General features: G+C 34.3%; 1 protein-coding gene across 4 annotated transcripts in view; it reads left to right on the forward strand.

The window, feature by feature from the left end:
- CTNNA3 (catenin alpha 3) overlaps nt 1-19,092 on the forward strand; it is a 1,725,986-nt gene that overhangs the window by 1,593,927 nt on the left and 112,967 nt on the right. For all 4 annotated transcript variants that reach the window (XM_067025523.1, XM_059054939.2, XM_059054940.2 and 1 more), the window contains one exon: nt 5,317-5,498. In XM_067025523.1, the coding sequence (XP_066881624.1) occupies nt 5,317-5,498 (182 nt within the window). The remainder of the gene's footprint in view (nt 1-5,316; nt 5,499-19,092) is intronic.

A 19,092-nucleotide genomic window follows, 5' to 3' on the forward strand; every position in this document is an offset into this window, starting at 1 on the left:
CAATAATATAGATGTATTTCATATATATAAATGTTGGACATAAAAAGCCAGGTACAAGAGTACATATATTATTATTCCATTTTTATAAGGTTCAGAAACAGAAAAATCTATAGTTTTAGATTTACAGGTTGTTATTTGATTGCTCTTGGGAGATAGTGACTAGAATAGGACACAAGGAGGTTTTGGGGGGTGATGCTGTTTTTTTCTTAATTGGGTTCTAGGTACATGGATTCCCGCAGTTTGTGAAAGTTGTTCAACTGTACATTTAAGATTTGGGCATTTTTCTATGTGAATTTTCTACTTTAATTAAATTTAATGGTGATATTTGAAGAATTTATAGTCTATTCAATAAGGAGACATGAAAGGTGTTTTTTAGCTGAAGAACTACACAATTCTATCAGTCAGAAAGCTTGAATGAAATCGTGGCAGGACAAAAGGATTGAAAATGAAAGAGAAAATTAAGACCCAAAGTTGTATAATAGTAATAGGAAGACAAAGAAAGAGATAGATGTGATAAAAGTGTTAGTGATAAAATTGACAAATGTTGTGCCTATCAGAACAGGATAGATAAAAGGGGAGAATTTTATTTTTTTTAATGAGATTTCAAGACTGGATGGCAGGTAGTACTAGTGACAGAAATGAACATAAAGATAAAGGATTTAGCAAGCGTTGGCAAACTGTAGCCAGCTCATCAAATCTGGCCCTTTGACTGTTTTTGTACAGCCCATGAGCGGGGAATGTTTTTGTTTTGTTTTGTTTTGGGTTTTTTAATGGGCTTTTTGTTGTTGTTGTTTAGGGGTTTTTTGTTTGTTTTTTACATTTTTAAATGGTTGAAAAAATTCAGAATAGATGTAATCAGAATAGTATTTGTGATGTGTGAAAATTATAGGCAATTGAAATTTCAGTGTCCATATAAAGTTGTGTGGGAACACAGCCACGCTCATTTGTTAGCACAGGGTCTATGACTGCTCTCACATTACAGCAGCAGTGGAGTTAAGTAATGCAATAGATTGGTAGGGTACGGCCTGCAAAATGTATACTATGTACTATCTTGCCCTTTCAGAAAAATTTTGCTTACCTCTGTTTTAGAGCTAAAATTATAAATGATATATGTATACTTGAAAATGCCTAATAGGCCAATGGGAACACACAACTTTTGTTGAAGAGAGGAGAATAACCTGAGAAATAGAATTCTGAGGATCACTAACTGTGTAGAGTGAAGAACTGAATCTCTTAGTATGAGTAACAGCATTTAATAGCACTTAAGAATTTTTAAAAGTATATTCATATACATTCATTCTTTTGATATCTAAAACAACCTGTGATGTGAATATCATTTTTTTCTAGTTTGCAAATAAGGAAACTTATATTGTAAAAGATATGTGGCTATATTTTGGAGAACAATTGCATTCAAAAGTAGGAGGTGATAGAGAAATATCGGCAAGGAGAATATAGATATTTTGGCTTATGGTGGGCAGTATTCCTCTTGTTTGCAGGCATGGTGATAGAACAAAAACTCAAGTCAGAGTTTCTGGGTTTTCATTCTGGTTCTACCATTTACTAACACTACAATCTTGAGTAAATCACTTAACCTTTTAGAGACTCAGCTTCATAATCTTAGCATAATAGTGTTCTTACCTCAGAGGACTGTTATGAAGATTAAATATATGTTAAGGCGCCTAGAAGAGTGTTTGACATATATAAATGTTATTTTCATTGTCTCTTGGAACAGATTTTAGAATCAGTTAACATACAATGTAATTTCATTTGGACAGCGGGATGCAAAAAGCCTTTATTAGCTGTTTATATCAGAGTTGTATTCTGTATATGTGAGCAGGAACAGAACCACATAGTCAGCTGGCAATAAATATCAGAGATTCCACTTACTTGATTTGTCTTGAGCTTTGTACCTCAGTTTCTTTGCTTATCCAGCAAAAAATAATCCAATAAGGAACATTCACCCAGAATTCCTAAATATCAAATATTCTCTGAAGTTCTATTTTGATATTTTCATAATGATTGCAATTGATTGATGGCATATAATAAATTCTTCACAGAAGCATTAAAAATCTTCAGTAAACGAAGTGAGAGAGTGGCATGGACATATATACACTACCAAATGTAAAATAGATAGCTAGCTAGTGGGAAGCAGCCGCATAGCACAGGGAGATCAGCTCTGTGCTTTGTGACCACCTAGGGAGTGGGATAGGGAGGGTGGGAAGGAGGGAAACGCAAGAGGGAAGAGATATGGGAACATATGTATATGTATAACTGATTCACTTTGTTGTAAAGCAGAAACTAACACACCATTGTAAAACAGTTATACTCCAATAAAGATGTTAAAAAAAATAAAAATAAAAAAAAATAAAAAATCTTCAGTAAAGGTGTCAGTCAGTAATTTAATGCTTTTTTGTCCCTGTTGTTCCTCTTGTAAAAAAAAGAGTCAGAATTCTCCAGAACTTTTAGTTTTGTAAACTATTGCCCAACTTTTGGCCCTTATCTTGTCAAAAGTAAATATCTGCCAATTGTAATTCACCATGTAAGTGGAGATGTTACTAAGGAAACTGAGTGCAACCCATAAGATTCTTGTCCCAGGACAGTGTCAGTCAATGCTATCCAATAATCGACTCTGTTCCCTGCATGATAGGTGGATAGCAGTTGCAGTTATTGTCATTTTGTGTCTGGGGAAATGTAGACAGGAGAGTTAAGTGACTTCCTCAAGGTCATATTGTGAATCAATGGCATTCCAAGGAACAGAAATTGGAATACACTTAACCAGATCACCTCTTAAACAGTTTGAACTTAAGCATGAGGATAGTCAAAAAGTTTCCACTGTATGCCAGTATACACGTCGAAATTATTTCTTAGATCCAGAGTCATGCATTTATTATCTCTGAGATAAAGGTTGTAAAAAGAGACCCCAAATAAATTGGTCTATAGCTGTTATCATTTGGAAGTTTAAATACGTTTTTATGAAAATGGAGAGAATGATAATGACCAGTAGTTAAGAAGGAGAAAATTCTTTTTTTTTTTTTTTTTTTTTTCCGCGGTATGCGGGCCTCTCCCATTGCGGAGCACAGGCTCCAGACGCACAGGCCCAGCCGCTCCGCGGCATGTGGGATCTTCCTGGACCGGGTCACGAACCTGTGTCCCCTGCATCGGCAGGTGGACTCTCAACCACTGCGCCACTAGGGAAGCCCCATTTCTGTTTTTGAGCTAGTTTAGTGCATTAGTAGCTTACAACTTTCTTAATGGCTTGTATACTATTGATTTCAGACATAAGGGAGTTGTGTCCTTATTTACATGCTTTGCCACATACCAGCAGCAGTAAAAGCTGCTCTTCCTTTAATGTGTCACATAGGCCACATTTCCTGAGAAAAGAAACTACAAACTATTTTCAGCACCTAAGGAAGAGTCATCTGTACACTCATCAATTAAAAACTTAGTCTCATAGCTTTATTTAGTTCTTAAAATAAAATAAAATATATAATGAAAAGAAAGCAAATTTTAAGCGCTAGATGTGTGAATATATTTTTATTTTTTATTCAATAGGGAATAACTATCATTTATTGTGAACTCAATATGTATCAAGCCTTATGCTAAGGAGCTTAAAGAAAACTTCAAATCAGAAAGCTTCATCGTTTAGTTTCTTTAATAGGTTAGAGCTGAAGCATGGATAACTAATTCTGAGATTTTACAAATGTCAAGTTATTTTAGACCCCGAATTAGGCTTATGATAGATAATAAATGACAGATATTTGATATTGCTTCTTTGATTTTTATATTTTGGTCAGATTTTCCATTGACCATTCTTATAATTCCTTCATTTCATATACTTAATTTTATTGCTATTGTACACTATTGCCTCAATAAAGTGTGTTTTTAGTATTCTTAACCTAATAACCACATTTTTGTAAAGCTTTCTGAGGTGATTTCTTCCAATTTCCCCATTTATAGGTGAACTAGAAATCAGCATCTGGAAATATTAATATATAAGCATTGTAGGTATCACATGTTCCCTGTGAATAATCAAATAAGTAAATTCCACTTATATGATTTATCCTTTTTAAATGTTCCTTCTCAAACTTATTTATTTCTTCTACTATTGGATTATGTATGGACTTCTTTTTTGACAAGATGATTGAATCTCATGAAATTTTATGGCCTTGATTATTATTATCGAATTGCTTTTATTTCAGAGTTCTTTTTTATTTGACAAAAAGTCATAGGTCCCAGATGCTATGGTTGTGAATATGGTAGTTTAGGGGTACAGATAGTTCTCTACCATCCCACATTTTAAATTGCAGGTGCAAGAAGCAAGTTTGCATACTGTTCAAAATATGACATATACAAAGAATAGTACTATGCCAGTGCATTAAGTTTACTGTGTATAAGAAAATAGCACCTGGGCTTCCCTGGTGGCGCAGTGGTTGAGAATCCTCCTGCCCTCCTGCTGATGCAGGGGAAACGGGTTTGTGCCCCGGTCCGGGAAGATCCCACATGCCCCGTAGCTGCTGGGCCTGTGAGCCATGGCTGCTGAGCCTGCGTGTCCGGAGCCTGTGCTCCGCAACGGGAGAGGCCACAACAGTGAGAGGCCCGAGTACCGCAAAGAAAAGAAAAATAGCACATAAAAACTCAGGATGCTAATTAGGGAGGGCTGACTTAATAAACCCTGCCCGTAACATTTTTATTCTTCCTCCAGATAGTTTGTAATACACATACACACTTGAATATGTTTCTATGCACCATATACACATTAATCCTTAGGATTTTATATATGTGCTTGTCTATATACATATGATTTATAAATGTATACTGTACTGTTTACCAGTGTGTATTCATTGTTTACATAAGAATCAATGTATATACATACATAGATAAACAGTCTCATTTCAAGCTATAGTTTATTATACTTCTACCTTTTGAAGCATACTATTAATAAAATTAAATAAGGTATATGCTTTTCTAACATATGTGAGGAATTACATTAAGTTTGAATTAAGTTAAAATTTTAATATGTTAAAATGTGAGAAGTCATACATTTATATTAAGGAGTAGATTTAAATATGTCACATATTAAATTATACTTTTGTATTAAATTTAACATTGTAGTTCTAGAGCAAACAATTATATTCAATAGATTTTTATATGAAAAATTAAACCTGGGAAGTTTTATTATATGACTTTGAAAAAACAATGATAGGTCTCTATTCTTAAATGAACAAGTTTTATGAATATCCGATAATGATAGCTTTTTTCCTAAAATGTATTTTGACATAGTGGAATGATTATAAATTTAATTAACACCTGTTTTAGGCTAAGATGACTCAATTGCCTGAGGCAGAAAAGGAAAAGATAGCTGAGCAAGTTGCTGATTTCAAGAAAGTAAAGAGTAAGCTGGATGCTGAGATTGAGATATGGGACGATACGAGCAACGATATCATTGTTCTCGCCAAGAAGATGTGTATGATCATGATGGAGATGACAGACTTCACAAGGTAATTATGTGGGAAATGATGTGTAATATTTATAATGTTAGAAATATTTGTCACAGTAGTGAAACCTTAAGTTTCTCTGAGTGTCAGGTGCTAAAAATTAAGTGGTATGGGAAAAGCAAATAATAAAGAATTAGAAAGTTGTAGGTAGGTCCTTCTAGAGGTTTTGGTAAATAAATGTGGCAAAGTTTCTCATAAACTGCTGAGGAATAATTTTAGAAACCAACTTATACCCTCACTCTCAGGAACCTTCTCTGTGTATCGTATTAGCTTTTTTTTCTTTTTTTATTACAAAGAAAGTGGTAAATCAAGTTATGATCTCTATTGGAGCTATCTGAATGATTGATTTTCATAGCCACATACTGAGATATCAACTAGATATATTTGAAATTACAGTGACTTAATGATATACACAAAGGAATCATACATTGTCTGTATATTGTAGAAGTAATAAACATGTTTCTTATAGCGTCACAATATTATTTTACAGAGCTAGCCAAAGAGCAATACCAGTTACTAAAATGTAATTACCTTACCATTTACTAAAATATACAAAACTACAACAATTAAAATAATTTTGTCTTGATGTAATTTTAAAAGCCACAGAACAGAAGAATACTCTGAAGCAGACCTAGTATAATTACAAAACTATTTATTTATATACCTATATATTAAGCACAAAAATAACTTTTAGATGGAGTAATGAAATAAATGTAATTTTAAAATAATAATACATGGAAAAAATATACATGAATATTTCATTAAAATTAAGATTGAGAAAAGCTTTCTAAGCATTATAGACAAAGAACTCATAAAAAAGGATCATTAAATTGAGTGGCATTAAAAATTCTAAATATCAATAGAATGTCCTAAACAACACTTAAATATAAATGGACAATTGGGTAAACATCTGTAACAAAAAATAACAAAAATTTGATGTCATTTGTATATGAAGAATACTTACAGACATTAAATTTTTTTTTAGTGTCCTAGTAGAAGAATGGGCAAAAAATATGAGCAGATAGCTAACCAATTTCTCCCCATAAAAGATATGAGCCATAAGTATGTGAAAATATTTTAACCTAAAATATTTAAAATAACGTATGTTTTAATTCTGTAAAACTGGCCAAAACGTTTAAAATAGCCCTTTACAGAAAAGGTATGGTAATAAAAGCATATGTTGATATAAGCCTTGTGGTAATTTGGCAATATATATAAACTAAAAACTTTCATAAACTTTTAATATCTATATGTATCTATATCTGTATATTATATATACAATTTCATAAAGAATACCTGTTAGATATCAGTTTATGTTTGCCCCTCTTGGTTCTTGCCATTTTTTTCTAACCCCCTACCATGACTTCTAAATGTCTTACCATTTCCTTTCATACACAGAATTCAGTTTTAACCTATTGCTCAGTCTCTACAAAGATTCTGAGAAACTTCTCCTCCTCTACTCTGCACATATATTTTATATATATATAAAACATAGACATGAATGTGCCTGTGTATAAGAAACAAACTATACTACAGTGATATTAAATACTGACTATGTTTTGGTAGTTTAGTGGTGGGTAAGTTAATTACTTTTAATTTTCTATAATTTGTTAATTTTCTATGATAAGTATATAGATATTTTAAATAATTTATAATTTTGCTTCAAGTTAGTCCTAGGGGAGTGGAAGTTGACTAAACTTAAATCATTTCATGCAAACTTTCCCAAAAGTTAAGACTAAAAAGAAGCACAAATAAAACCTTAAGTGATGTCAGCTTTTAACATTATTAAGATACAGAAAATAGTGTGAGTTTCAAAGTACTACCTTTAAGTAGAGAAATAAACACCAAATTCCAACAGAGCTACTGCTGGTACTCTGTCATCAACATAAACGTATGGATCTGGAAAGCAGGCATTGAGAAAATTAAAACAACTAGTAGAAATGGGAGGGATGTGAAAAGGCAATAGATAAAAGCACAGAAGAAAATTGGCCCAAAATGAGAACACCTGTTGCTAAGTGCTAAAATACTGAACCACAGGTCTGGGACTTGTCATTTTACAACATTAACTATAGAGATTGAGCTTAAAATTGAATGGGTCTGGATTTGGGAAATGTCACTTTTGAGAAATAAAGGAAAATACAGGACAAGTGACACTGAAGGTATGTCAGTGATCGAAAAGGACATAGATAGGAAATAAGAAGGAACCTAGAGAAATGAAAGAGAATCACAATATATGTCACCCCCCTTTCCCCCCCACCACCAAAAATGTTATCCATTAAAGAAAGTATACTTCACAGTAGTGATTAAAGAGAGTGTTCTTGATCCAGGAGCCCTGTCTAAAATCAAAAAGATTCAGACCGATGACATGCGAAGCTACATAATGAGATATAGAAAATGAACGTGTTTCTGGGTACATATGCAAAGGAAATGAAATAATTATCTTTAGGAGTTACTGGTATTCCCATGTTCACTGCAGCATTACTCACCATAGTCAAGATATGGAAACAGTCTTAGTGTCCATCAATGAATGAATAGATAGAGAAAATGTCATATATAAAAAGTAAATTTGTATATATGATTAATTTACATAAATGATACATATGAATTTTTTCAGCCATAATAAAGGAAACCCTACTCATTTGTGACACATGGATGACCCAGGAGAGCCTTATGCTAAGTGAAATAAGCTAGACAGAGAAAGACCAGTACTGAATAGTATCACTTATATGCAGAATCTTTAACAACAGCAACAACAAAAAGTCAAACAGAATAGAATGGTGGGGGCTGGAGGGCGGGAGAAGTAGAGAAATGCTGATCAAAGATTACAAACTTTCAGTTATAAGATGAGTAAGTTCTGAGGATCTAATATATAGCATGTTGACCACAGCTATTAATACTTGAAATTTGCTGAGAGTAGATATTAAGAGTTCTCATGCAAAAAAGGTAACTATGTAAGGTAACGGATGTGTTAATTAACTTGATTGTGGTAATCATTTCATATTGTATACATATATCAAATCATCACATTGTACACTATAAATATATTACAATTTTGTCAATTATGCCTCAATAAAGCTGAAAAAAGTGAGAATCAAAACAATTCAGCTGATGAAAACCTTCCATCTAGAAAACAAATACAAAAGAACAATAAAACTATAACACAACACTCCAAACTACAGTGAATTTCAAAATATAAAGAGTTGAAGATACATGCTTTTAAAACCTGGACTCAGAAGATCAAAAACTAAGAAGATAAATTAAAAAAAAAAAAGAAAAAATGAAATGAGGAATGCAATGAGTTAATAAAACTTAGGGAAAAAATTAAAGGTCAAAAATATCTAAAAAATAAAAAAATAATAAAGTGTCCAAAGGAAAATAGATTCAGATAAAAATTCCATAAGGGGAGGACAAGCAGGGGATTAACCAAAAGAATGACTGTGAGATAAAGATTTTTTTTAAAAAAAGAAAAGGCTCAGAGAAAAAAGCTTGAAATGGAGAAGAGGCAAAGGAGATCTGATAGACATATGTTAGACACTTTGAAAAAAAGAAATAATAAACAACTAATATTTAAAAGTATAAACCAAGAAAGTTTTCCATACATAATACTAAACTTAAATTTACATGTTGAAAGACGTTACCATATTCCTAGGAAATTTGACCCAGACAACACTAAACACACACACACACACACACACACACACACACACACACACGTACATTTTCCTCATATGTAAAAAATACCAATATATTATATATAGCAATACTATATTCTACATATTATATGTATATATATATGTGGAGAGAGAAATAGCAAAGTGAAACCAATTGAATAATAAAAATTTATGAGAAACATCCTTACCTCCACAAAGGGGAGGCAGGTACTTTTAACCTTATGATTTCATTCCATGTGATTATATCTGTAAACAATGCACTTTCTGAGATATGGTTTATTGACTTTTCCTGCAAATGAGAATGTAGGTCATTTATATGACTGTTCATCTTTTCTTCTATCTTTTCCTTGGTTTCATGAATTTATTTTATTATTTATATTTATAGACCTTGATAATATGTTTGTAACACTTTATATGTTATAACACTTTATGTTATCCATAAAGTGTTTCTCGCTATATGTATATTAGTTATATCTCAACTTCTCAGTCTGTATGTTGAAGAAATACCCACTCTTACTCTTTCTTTTGCCTGTTACTGCTTCCTCTTCTACATGTTATTTGTAACCCAACTTCTTTCTAGTATACCTCTTTTATATTGATGGTTAATGTAACATTTACATTCTTCTAAATAACTGAATCACCCATGCTTATTCTATTAGTTTATTCTGAAAGTGAAGATTAATAAATAAAATGTTTATGACACTGATATAATTAACCTAGATAGGAAACACACATGAAGGAAACATATTTCCAGTAGAAAGTTGAATTAAAGTTTAGACGTAAAGTACCCATACATTTATATGGAAAACAACACATCATGGAAAGAAACCTGAACTAAGAACTATGTTTTAATATCAGTTTGATAAATGTGTCAATGAGAGTTCTCTTAACCTTCCTCACCATATTGTATAAAGAGTATATATAAAGGCAGAATCTAAAGTTAGAAGGAAAAACAATCAAGGACAAAGCCATGAGAAAAAAAAAGCTTTTAAGAAGTGGGCAGAGGAGATAGAATCCCATAAAGACAGAGCACTCAATAAGAAATTGTGTAATATGCAAAGAACAATTCTTGGGCCAGAGTTAAGGAAGTTTCAGTGAGTTATCAATTAAGTATTTTACTTGAAGAGATCCTAATTAGTGTGAAGATTGAAAAGATATATAGTTTGGCAATTCTCAATTTATGGTTACTTCTGTTTGAGTACCTTCACTAAATTTTAGGTGAGAGATTAAAAAGCCTTATTAATTCATTACGAAGTAGATGAGAAAAGAGCAGATGATAAAACAAAGATAGTCAAAGTAGTAACTTAAAGGAGGCAAATGATCAAGACAAGATTTAGAGATTTCTGAATAACTTGAATATATCCTAGGTAGAAGGGACAGGGGAAATGGGGAGGGATAGAATAAAACTGTAAAAGTTATTCAACTTTTATTCAATAGCTATAGCGAAAGATGAGGCAAAAGGGTAGAGCATAAACACTGAGAAATAGGGAAAGAAAGAAGTAAACAAAAACAGATATACGGATTAACCTGCATGAGTTTACATGGTATATCTTCTAATCTTAGCTAGAATGTCCATCATAGAAGCCTTTCCTGGCCAAATGGCATAGAGACTCCCCCCAACCTGTCTGTCTATGTTACAAGATCCTATTACTTTCTACTTTACAGTTAGCACTTCTTGGATTACCTAGTTCATTTGTTTACATATGCTCTTCCTCCATACCCCTAATGGAGCATAAGTGGTGTGAAAATATGAAATTTGACTTATTTTTTTTATACCCAGAACTTATAGCAGCCTAAATAGAATACATATATATATATACATATATGTAGTTGCACATACTATAGCATATTTATATGCATATATATGTATAGTATATAATAATGTGTTGAATGAATTAAGACATTTAACAATTTCAATTAATTAATTAAAAAGAAAGAAAAACAACTTGAACTCAGAAGGAGCCAGGAATAAGCAAATACCCAAACAAACAAAAAACAGTGGAGTAACATAAATTTAAGCTCTTGACACCAACTCGTTGTGTTTATTCCTTAACCCATATATAGATCCTAAATGTTGAACACAAAGATTTTAATTTTAATGCCCACTTGGCATTAAGGGGAGACACTAGTCAGGGGAGCTAGAGATGAGGTTCTTGGAAAAGCCTAGAGCTGTGCCTCTAAAAAGGAAACTAGAAATATATCTATGCAACAGCCTGAAGGAACATCAAAATTATTTTCCTTGGAGTCTAGGTCAAATAAAGGTCTTTAAGAAATAGTGACTTCTAGTCTATGACCTATTAAACTGATGAATTTCAAATCATGTAACCAGAAAAGGGTACCTTTAGAGAAGACTTAAGATGCAAGAAGCAATGGTGAGCAAAGAAATCAGAAACCATGCTGGTCTATTCAAATAAGCTTTGGCAGAACAATGACGACAACACAGAAAGACTGTGTGAAGTAGCAACATTATACAGGGAACATGTAAATAAGATCAGAGTTAAATGGTCTATTTTTATATTCAGGCAAAATTTAGAAGTGTTAATACTATACTTTGCTACATAAAGAATGCATATAGTGTCTTTTAATATTTCCAAGCTGATCTCTAAAATAAAATTTTCATATTAATAGATTAAATTAATGTGGAGGGCTAGGAGTTAGAAAATGAGAAAAATATAGAGAAGAAAATGTGGCGTGAATATAGAAATTCAATCATTTTATGAAACATGCTAGGTATATCAGTATTTCTAATGTGTAAATGTAGAAAGCGTAGTAGTTTTAAAAAGTGTAAGCACAATACTAGTATAAGTACAAACAGCAACAACAACAAAAAACTATCATTTAACAGAGGCATATAGGAATACTTTTTCTAGGAACCATGGGAAAGAGGAAGAAACATCTTTTTCTAAAAGAGGAAGGAAATGTATGAATAAACGGAGGGAATTTGAGGAATTATATGCCTAATAGATTCTACTTGCTAAGTGATGTCAATTGTGGAATATGTGAAGCCGTGAAAAAACAAAAGTGGAGTGAGAGCTTGGGTCGCAAAACAGAAACAGATATGGGGATATAAAAGGTAGTTAACCTGAAAGATTATTCATTCAGTCATTACTTTAGAGTCACCAGTTCAAAACCTAATACATTTATTAGCATAGTGAATAGATTCTCTTCACCTGTTCCAAGAGAACTAGTGAATTAGACTTACCTGAAGTGCTAGGATGTTAAGGAATTTTCAGTAGAATTCAGGGGGATGAGAGAATTGAAACTACTAGAAAGAATATATTGAAATAACTGACTGGACCCAGACTGGGACAGAAGGGAAATAAGGTTGGAGAGTAGAACAAAAGGTGGAAAGGTAAGGATATGTCACCAACAGGTGATAAAGACATAGACTTTAGTCTTCCCTACTCTATATCTGTTTCCCTCCCAAAGGAATTAATGTTTTACTGTTGACATACTTTGAATCAAGTTGGAAAGGATGCTCAGTGACTTTGAGAGTGTCGTAATCTGTAACTAGTGTGTTAGAAGAAGATTCACAACTCCACAGAGTGATAACTCATTGGAAAATAAGATGTGTCATGTTTTGCAAAAGCTAATCAGTCCAAAATTCTCACAAACTATAGGTGTTGCTGCCAAAGGCAGCCACAGTAGAGGAATACTCTGTGTTCAAATTGTAGTAAAGGTAGGGGAGCAAAATTGAATTTCAGATTCTGACAATCTTTTACACTCGAACTGCACCCACATTCAGTTTAATTTCAGTTCATATAAACTGTGATAAATCTCCAATTATTTTAAAACGGAGGAAACCTTGTTCTTATTTTCACTTCCAATTGTTTTAAGAGTTTTTCTCAGGCACTGCAATGTTGTACTGAGGTTTAAGTTTAGCAGTTTTATTTATAGATTATTCCTTAATTCTACCCACATCACATTTTTCTCATTGGGGGTGTTTTAGTTTGTTTGCAGTGGGAAGCTGCCAGTATAGTATTTATCAACAAGTAGTCGATCAGTTGGTAGGCATACAGTCTCTGTCGCACATATAGATTTTAAAATAGCTGTATATTTTTTAAATAAGAAAAAATAATAAATTATATTCTCTAATATGCCACTGAATGCTCTTTTTTCTCATTTTCTTTAACTACGATTTTATTATTAATAAGAGGCATAATAGTAAACTTTGAATGCTTACTCTACTGCACTATGATGAATATATATGTTTTCTCATTTTAAATTTCAGGACAGTTTGATTATTATGTTCTCTAGTTTATTGTTAAACTGAGATTCGTAGAGGTCAGGTAAATTGCTCCAGGACACACAAATGAGTCTGAATTGGAGCTGGTTCAATTTCAGAATCTGGGTACCTACTCATTGTATTACAAATCTTCACGCTCATGCTAAACACAGAACAAAAACCAGTCCTTTCTTCAAGGAGAAACAAAAATGACACATTAAAAATAAGAATAGTTGTATGCTTCTAGCTGTAAATACATTGGGATTTGGAAGAGGGGGATTAGCAATGCAGACCAGAGTAAGCAGAGAACGAAACCTGAACAAGTGAAGGTTATATTTGACTTTGAGTGAGAGATGGGGATTGAATTGCGGAGTGAGATGATATAAGTGATAAACCCCCCAGGATGGAGGCCGGGAAGTAGGAATGAGTTAGATCCATTTGGGGGCTCTCAGAAAACTATATAAATACAGGAAGAAGTTAAGATGGGCATGAAGAAAGTGATAGCTTATATAAGGCAGTAGAAAATGGACAGGTTTTTTTGTTTGTTTTTTAAATGAAACAGAATGGTGGCATTGTTTTAAATTATCAGGATGGTGGCATGATAGAAAAAATAAATCTAAGTATGACATGTGGTAAGAAGGACAGGCACTTTGGGATGGCAGTGCCAGCAGAGACTCAACCCGTGGGGGCCTAGCTGCAACTGAGAGACCCAAATAATTAGACAGGCTCTGACAGTTCTGATAGAGGCTAGTAGGATTTTTGTTTTTGTTTTTTTAACATCTTTATTGGAGTATAATTGTTTTACAGTGTTGTGTTAGTTTCTGCTGTACAACAAAGTGAATCAGCTATACGTATACATACATCCCCATATCCCCTCCCTCTTGTGTCTCCCTCCCACCCTCCCTATCCCACCCCTCTAGGTGGTCACAAAGCACTGAGCTGATCTCCCTGTGCTATGTGGCTGCTTCCCGCTAGCTATCTGTTTTACATTTGGTAGTGTGTATATGTGGCTAATAGAATCTTGATAAATTCCTAGAAAGTATTGTACCACAGGCTGGAAAAATTACTTCTGTAAAACTTGATGTAACCATTTCTGAGCCTTGACACAAGCCCCTTGGCTCACCAACCATTTAGTGCTTCTTCCAACCTAAAGGGCAGAGGTGGAGCAGGTTTTACTCTGGTTCTTTGTGTATTTCTGTCACTACCATCGTGATACATTCATTCCAGGGCAGAAAAGTCAGGCTTTAGTGTTTTAAACATGATTTCTCCTTGGTGAAGGACCATCCACACAGTCACATAAGCTACGTTACATTATTACACTCAACCTGTGACATCTTCTAATAATTCATCATTCCTTTTCTTCAGCCTCTGGAACTTTCCAGAATCAGACTGAAGGACTTCAGGCTTGCTAGAGGAAAGCAAGCCTTACCCCCTTGCACTGATTAGTTTCCCAGGGAAGCATCTTCCAAATTCCTGCCTGAAATGTAAGGGTTCTGGGAGCAGAGATGTGGAGCGTGGAGTTGCTGCTAGTCTCTACATTTAGTATTAAGAATTTGGATGTTCACTTAATATCCCTGTTGTCAGTAAAAGGTACTATACCCTTTAAATAAGTCTGAAAACCTCTCATGCAAAGACTCTATTTTATTCTCTTCAGGGAATAATCTCCAGACTTTTCCTGGGATGAGAGAGAGGCAGATATTCAATGGTGTAGAACAGGGGATGGAATTAAACTGCTACTTTCGGTCTCTCCTTTCACCCCAAATTTCAGTCATACATATCTTTCTGTTTAAATCGGTTTGATGCCTAGTTTTCCCACTGCTGATTTAGACTCTGACTTTCTTGGATTGACTGTAGTATTTCCCACTTGCTATCTGCTTCCTGGTTTCCTAATATTTCTTGCTGTTGCCTTTTCTCACATTTTTTTCCTCTCCATCCTAATAGGTTAAGGTTTTTAGAAGAAGAAGAAAAAAAAAAAGAATAGACAGCTCATCTGTGTTTTCAGTGATGCTTGGAGAAGAAAAAAAGTTATATATAGGTGACAATTTGCCATCTTAACCTGCAAACCCACTGGGATTTACTAGGGTTGTGAAAGTTTTCTCTTCATGATATTTGGAAGTTAGAATACTTAATGTTTTCTTCATGAATAATGCTCCCTCCTTTCCTCTTCTCACCTCAGGTAAATTCTGTCCAAGCAGTATCTTGACTAAACTTAGTTTCTACATTTCATGGTTTGCATAACACTTGAGAACATCTAATTCTTTTCCCTCATTTGAACAGGAGACAAGTTCTAGGTAAAACTTTCTAGATAATTGTGTCTTTTATGGTCACTTAAGATGCATTTTTAAAAGTTGCTGAAAATTTATGGGAAAAAGATAAATATAACTCTTCTTCAAATAAGAAATACAAAACATCATCTTCATCTTTGTCAAAAAAGGATGATTTCTGGGCTTCCCTGGTGGCGCAGTGTTTGGGAATCCGCCTGCCGATGCAGAGGACACGGGTTCGTGCCCCGGTCCGGGAAGATCCCACATGCCGCGGAGCGGCTGGGCCCGTGAGCCATGGCCGCTGAGCCTGCGCGTCTGGAGCCTGTGCTCCGCAACGGGAGAGGCCACAACAGTGAGAGGCCCGCGTACCACAAAAAACAAAACAAAACAAAAAAACCCACTGGGTTGTAGAGTAGGGATATTATAAATGGTGACTAATATTTTCAAATGATTTTAAATTCTTTAAAAACTAATGTGAATAGGCAAGAGAAAAAGCCCTAGGAAAAAGTGGGTGTGGAATTTTAAATTCCTTACAGAATCCCACAAAATTTAGAGAGAACATGGGACATACAGGCCTAATGAATGGTGGGGAAATGAGAAAGTTTATAGTCAACAGCTGATGGCAAAGAGAGGTTGAAATATTTTGGCCATAAAATGGCATGGATCAATCATCATGGATACTAATCCATGATTAATAATATTAAAGAAGAGCCAAAGGATGACGTACAGTAGAGACAGGAATAGGTTATATTCTGCATTGCCAGAAATGAGAAGATAAAACTTCCTCGGATAGGCATTTCTAGTCAGTTTCAAAATAGACAATTATTGAAGGGTGTTGTTTAAAATGGGTATAAAATTTGCTTTGGTATACTCTTGATTTTTCTGGATAAAGAATGTGATTATAAAGCAATGAAACTCTACATTTAAAAAAAAGTAGACCTATTACATTTTTAGACACATCATAACTAACATCATGATATCCCTTGAGGTCTACCTCCTACAAAATATTTTATTAGAAAGGGCAGATTCACGCATTGCAGGACTGTCAATTTGCCAGCTGGTCACCATATGTTAGACTGGTGTTTAACAATGAGTATGGGCTGACCCCTGCTGAAGGACATGGATAGCACCAGGGTACCTGAGGCAATTGCAACCCACAAGTGAAAACACTCTCTCAGATTTCTAGTGGAATACCAAGAGATGTCAAGTTGAGTCACATCACATAAATGTCACCTGCTCTGACAGCATTCAGGACATCTGCCCGTGGTGCTTTTCTTCCAATTTTCTCCTTGTATAATGAAGCAACTCTAAGATGCCAATGGAGACCGGTAGTCTTTTACAGTGTACCGATAGAAAAGAACATTTTCTATTTCAAATCTGGCTCATTTGTTATAGTTAAGGGCACATACTAAATCGCAATAGCCCTTGATGAGAGCAAAACTCATTTAATATAATTACATGGAAAAATTAACCTTAAAAAAAATCAACTTAAAAAAAAATAGGCCTGAATAGCTGCATAGTACTTAATGACTGCATTGCCAGTGGAATTGCTGACTTTGGGGTCAATATCTGTCCCTATTTTTAATAAAAATATGTTAAACTTACTGTTTTTAACAAATTCCATAGTCTAACAAACAGACAAATGGTTCAGTATTTAGAAGACAGCCTCTAGTATATTTCCAAGTCCTAATTTCTTACTCTTTCTTTTCCATGTTTGCTTGTTTACTTTTAGGTGTTCCCTCCTTCATATTGACATTAAATCATTTCTCTTTCTCTAATTATTCTAGACTGTTTTTTTCTTCTACTACCCCGATAGCTACTTTATGTTTGCTGCTTTCCATGGTTATTGCTTATCAACACAACTTCTGGTTTCTTCTCTTCTGTTTGTCTGGACTCAACGTAATTGGTTTTTATTTGTCAATTTTGCCTTTTCTTTCTACAATCCGCTTATTTTATCTTGTCCTCTAATAGACCTATTCTCCATCAACCCATTCTTTTTGTATTTTTCCTCCTCCTCCTATTTCTCCTTTCAACTTTTTTTTTTTGTGTGTGTGTGTGTGTGTGTGTGTGTGGTACGCGGGCCTCTCACCGTTGTGGCCTTTCCCATTGCGGAGCACAGGCTCCGGACACGCAGGCTCAGCGGCCGTGGCTCACGGGCCCGGCTGCTCCGCGGCATGTGGGATCTTCCCGGACCGGGGCACGAACCCGTATCCCCTGAATCGGCAGGCGGACTCTCAACCACTGCGCCACCAGAGAAGCCCCTCCTTTCAACATTTGCCTCTTCCACATGACCCTCCTTATCCATATGTCATCAATGATTCTTTATTTTTTATTTTTATTTTATTTATTTATTTATTTTTATTATTTATTTTTATTTTATTTTTTATTTATATTTTATTTTTTATTTTTTTATTCTTTATTTTCTTTATCCCTTTATTTTTGCCCCTTTCATTTTTTGCTTTTTTCTTACAAGTGACTTACTTCCGATGTTTCTGTGCCATCTCTTTCTCCTTATATTTATATAGTTATTTCCATATCATTCTTTTTCCTCCAGCTTCCTTTACTCACACTTAGAAATAAGTATTTATTGAGGTTCACTACATGCTGACAATATAAGGGCCTAATATGACACAGACCTTGCCTTTAAGGAGTTCCCATCTAGAAGAGACAGACACATAAATCAACAAGATAAGATAAATATGTAGAACATGCAGGGATACAAAGAGATACAGGATTTTATAGAAGCCCTAGGGAATGTGCTGTGGCTTAGGAGAGGGTGGCATCAAGAAAAATTTTCCTGGATGGTGTGTTACCTTGGCTAAGTCTTGAAGGATGAGTAGTAAGTAAATTGACATTGCTAGAGTGTAAATGGAAGGCAGAGAATGTGGAGAGGGAGCTTGAAGACAGGAAATGGTCTTGCTGTAGAGGGAATGATTTGTCATACTGAGAAGCATGGACATGAACAGGAATCTTGGATGCCTTTGAAGCAGGAAATAGCCATAACTGATATTCATTTTGACCATATATTTGGTCAGCTATTTAGAGAATAGACTTGAGAGATATACTTGGATGGTGGTAGGCTTGCCAGCTGAAGACTGTTTTATGAAAATCTGGATCAGAATGGCAAAGAGAAATACCAGAGAGAGCAGATTCAAGAATTATTTATGTGAAAAAGTTGACAGAACTTAATTGCTGATTGAATATGGGTAATAAGGGAAAGGGTGATTCTTGGAGTAATGAGGTGGAGGTGGACGATGATGTCAAAAGCTGAGAGAGGAGTAACATGGCAGAGGAGCCAGCTCATCCTTTGTTCTCCCTCCCTAGCAGGTTTTCCAATAATATTGATGACTTGCTTTTTTTTTAAAGCAGAACATGATTTTTCAAGCTCTCACCTATCTGTTACTTAATCAATCTTCATGAGAATTCTCTGAAAGTGA

This window comes from Kogia breviceps, chromosome 2 (assembly GCF_026419965.1).
Source record: "Kogia breviceps isolate mKogBre1 chromosome 2, mKogBre1 haplotype 1, whole genome shotgun sequence".
NCBI lineage: Eukaryota > Metazoa > Chordata > Mammalia > Artiodactyla > Physeteridae > Kogia > Kogia breviceps.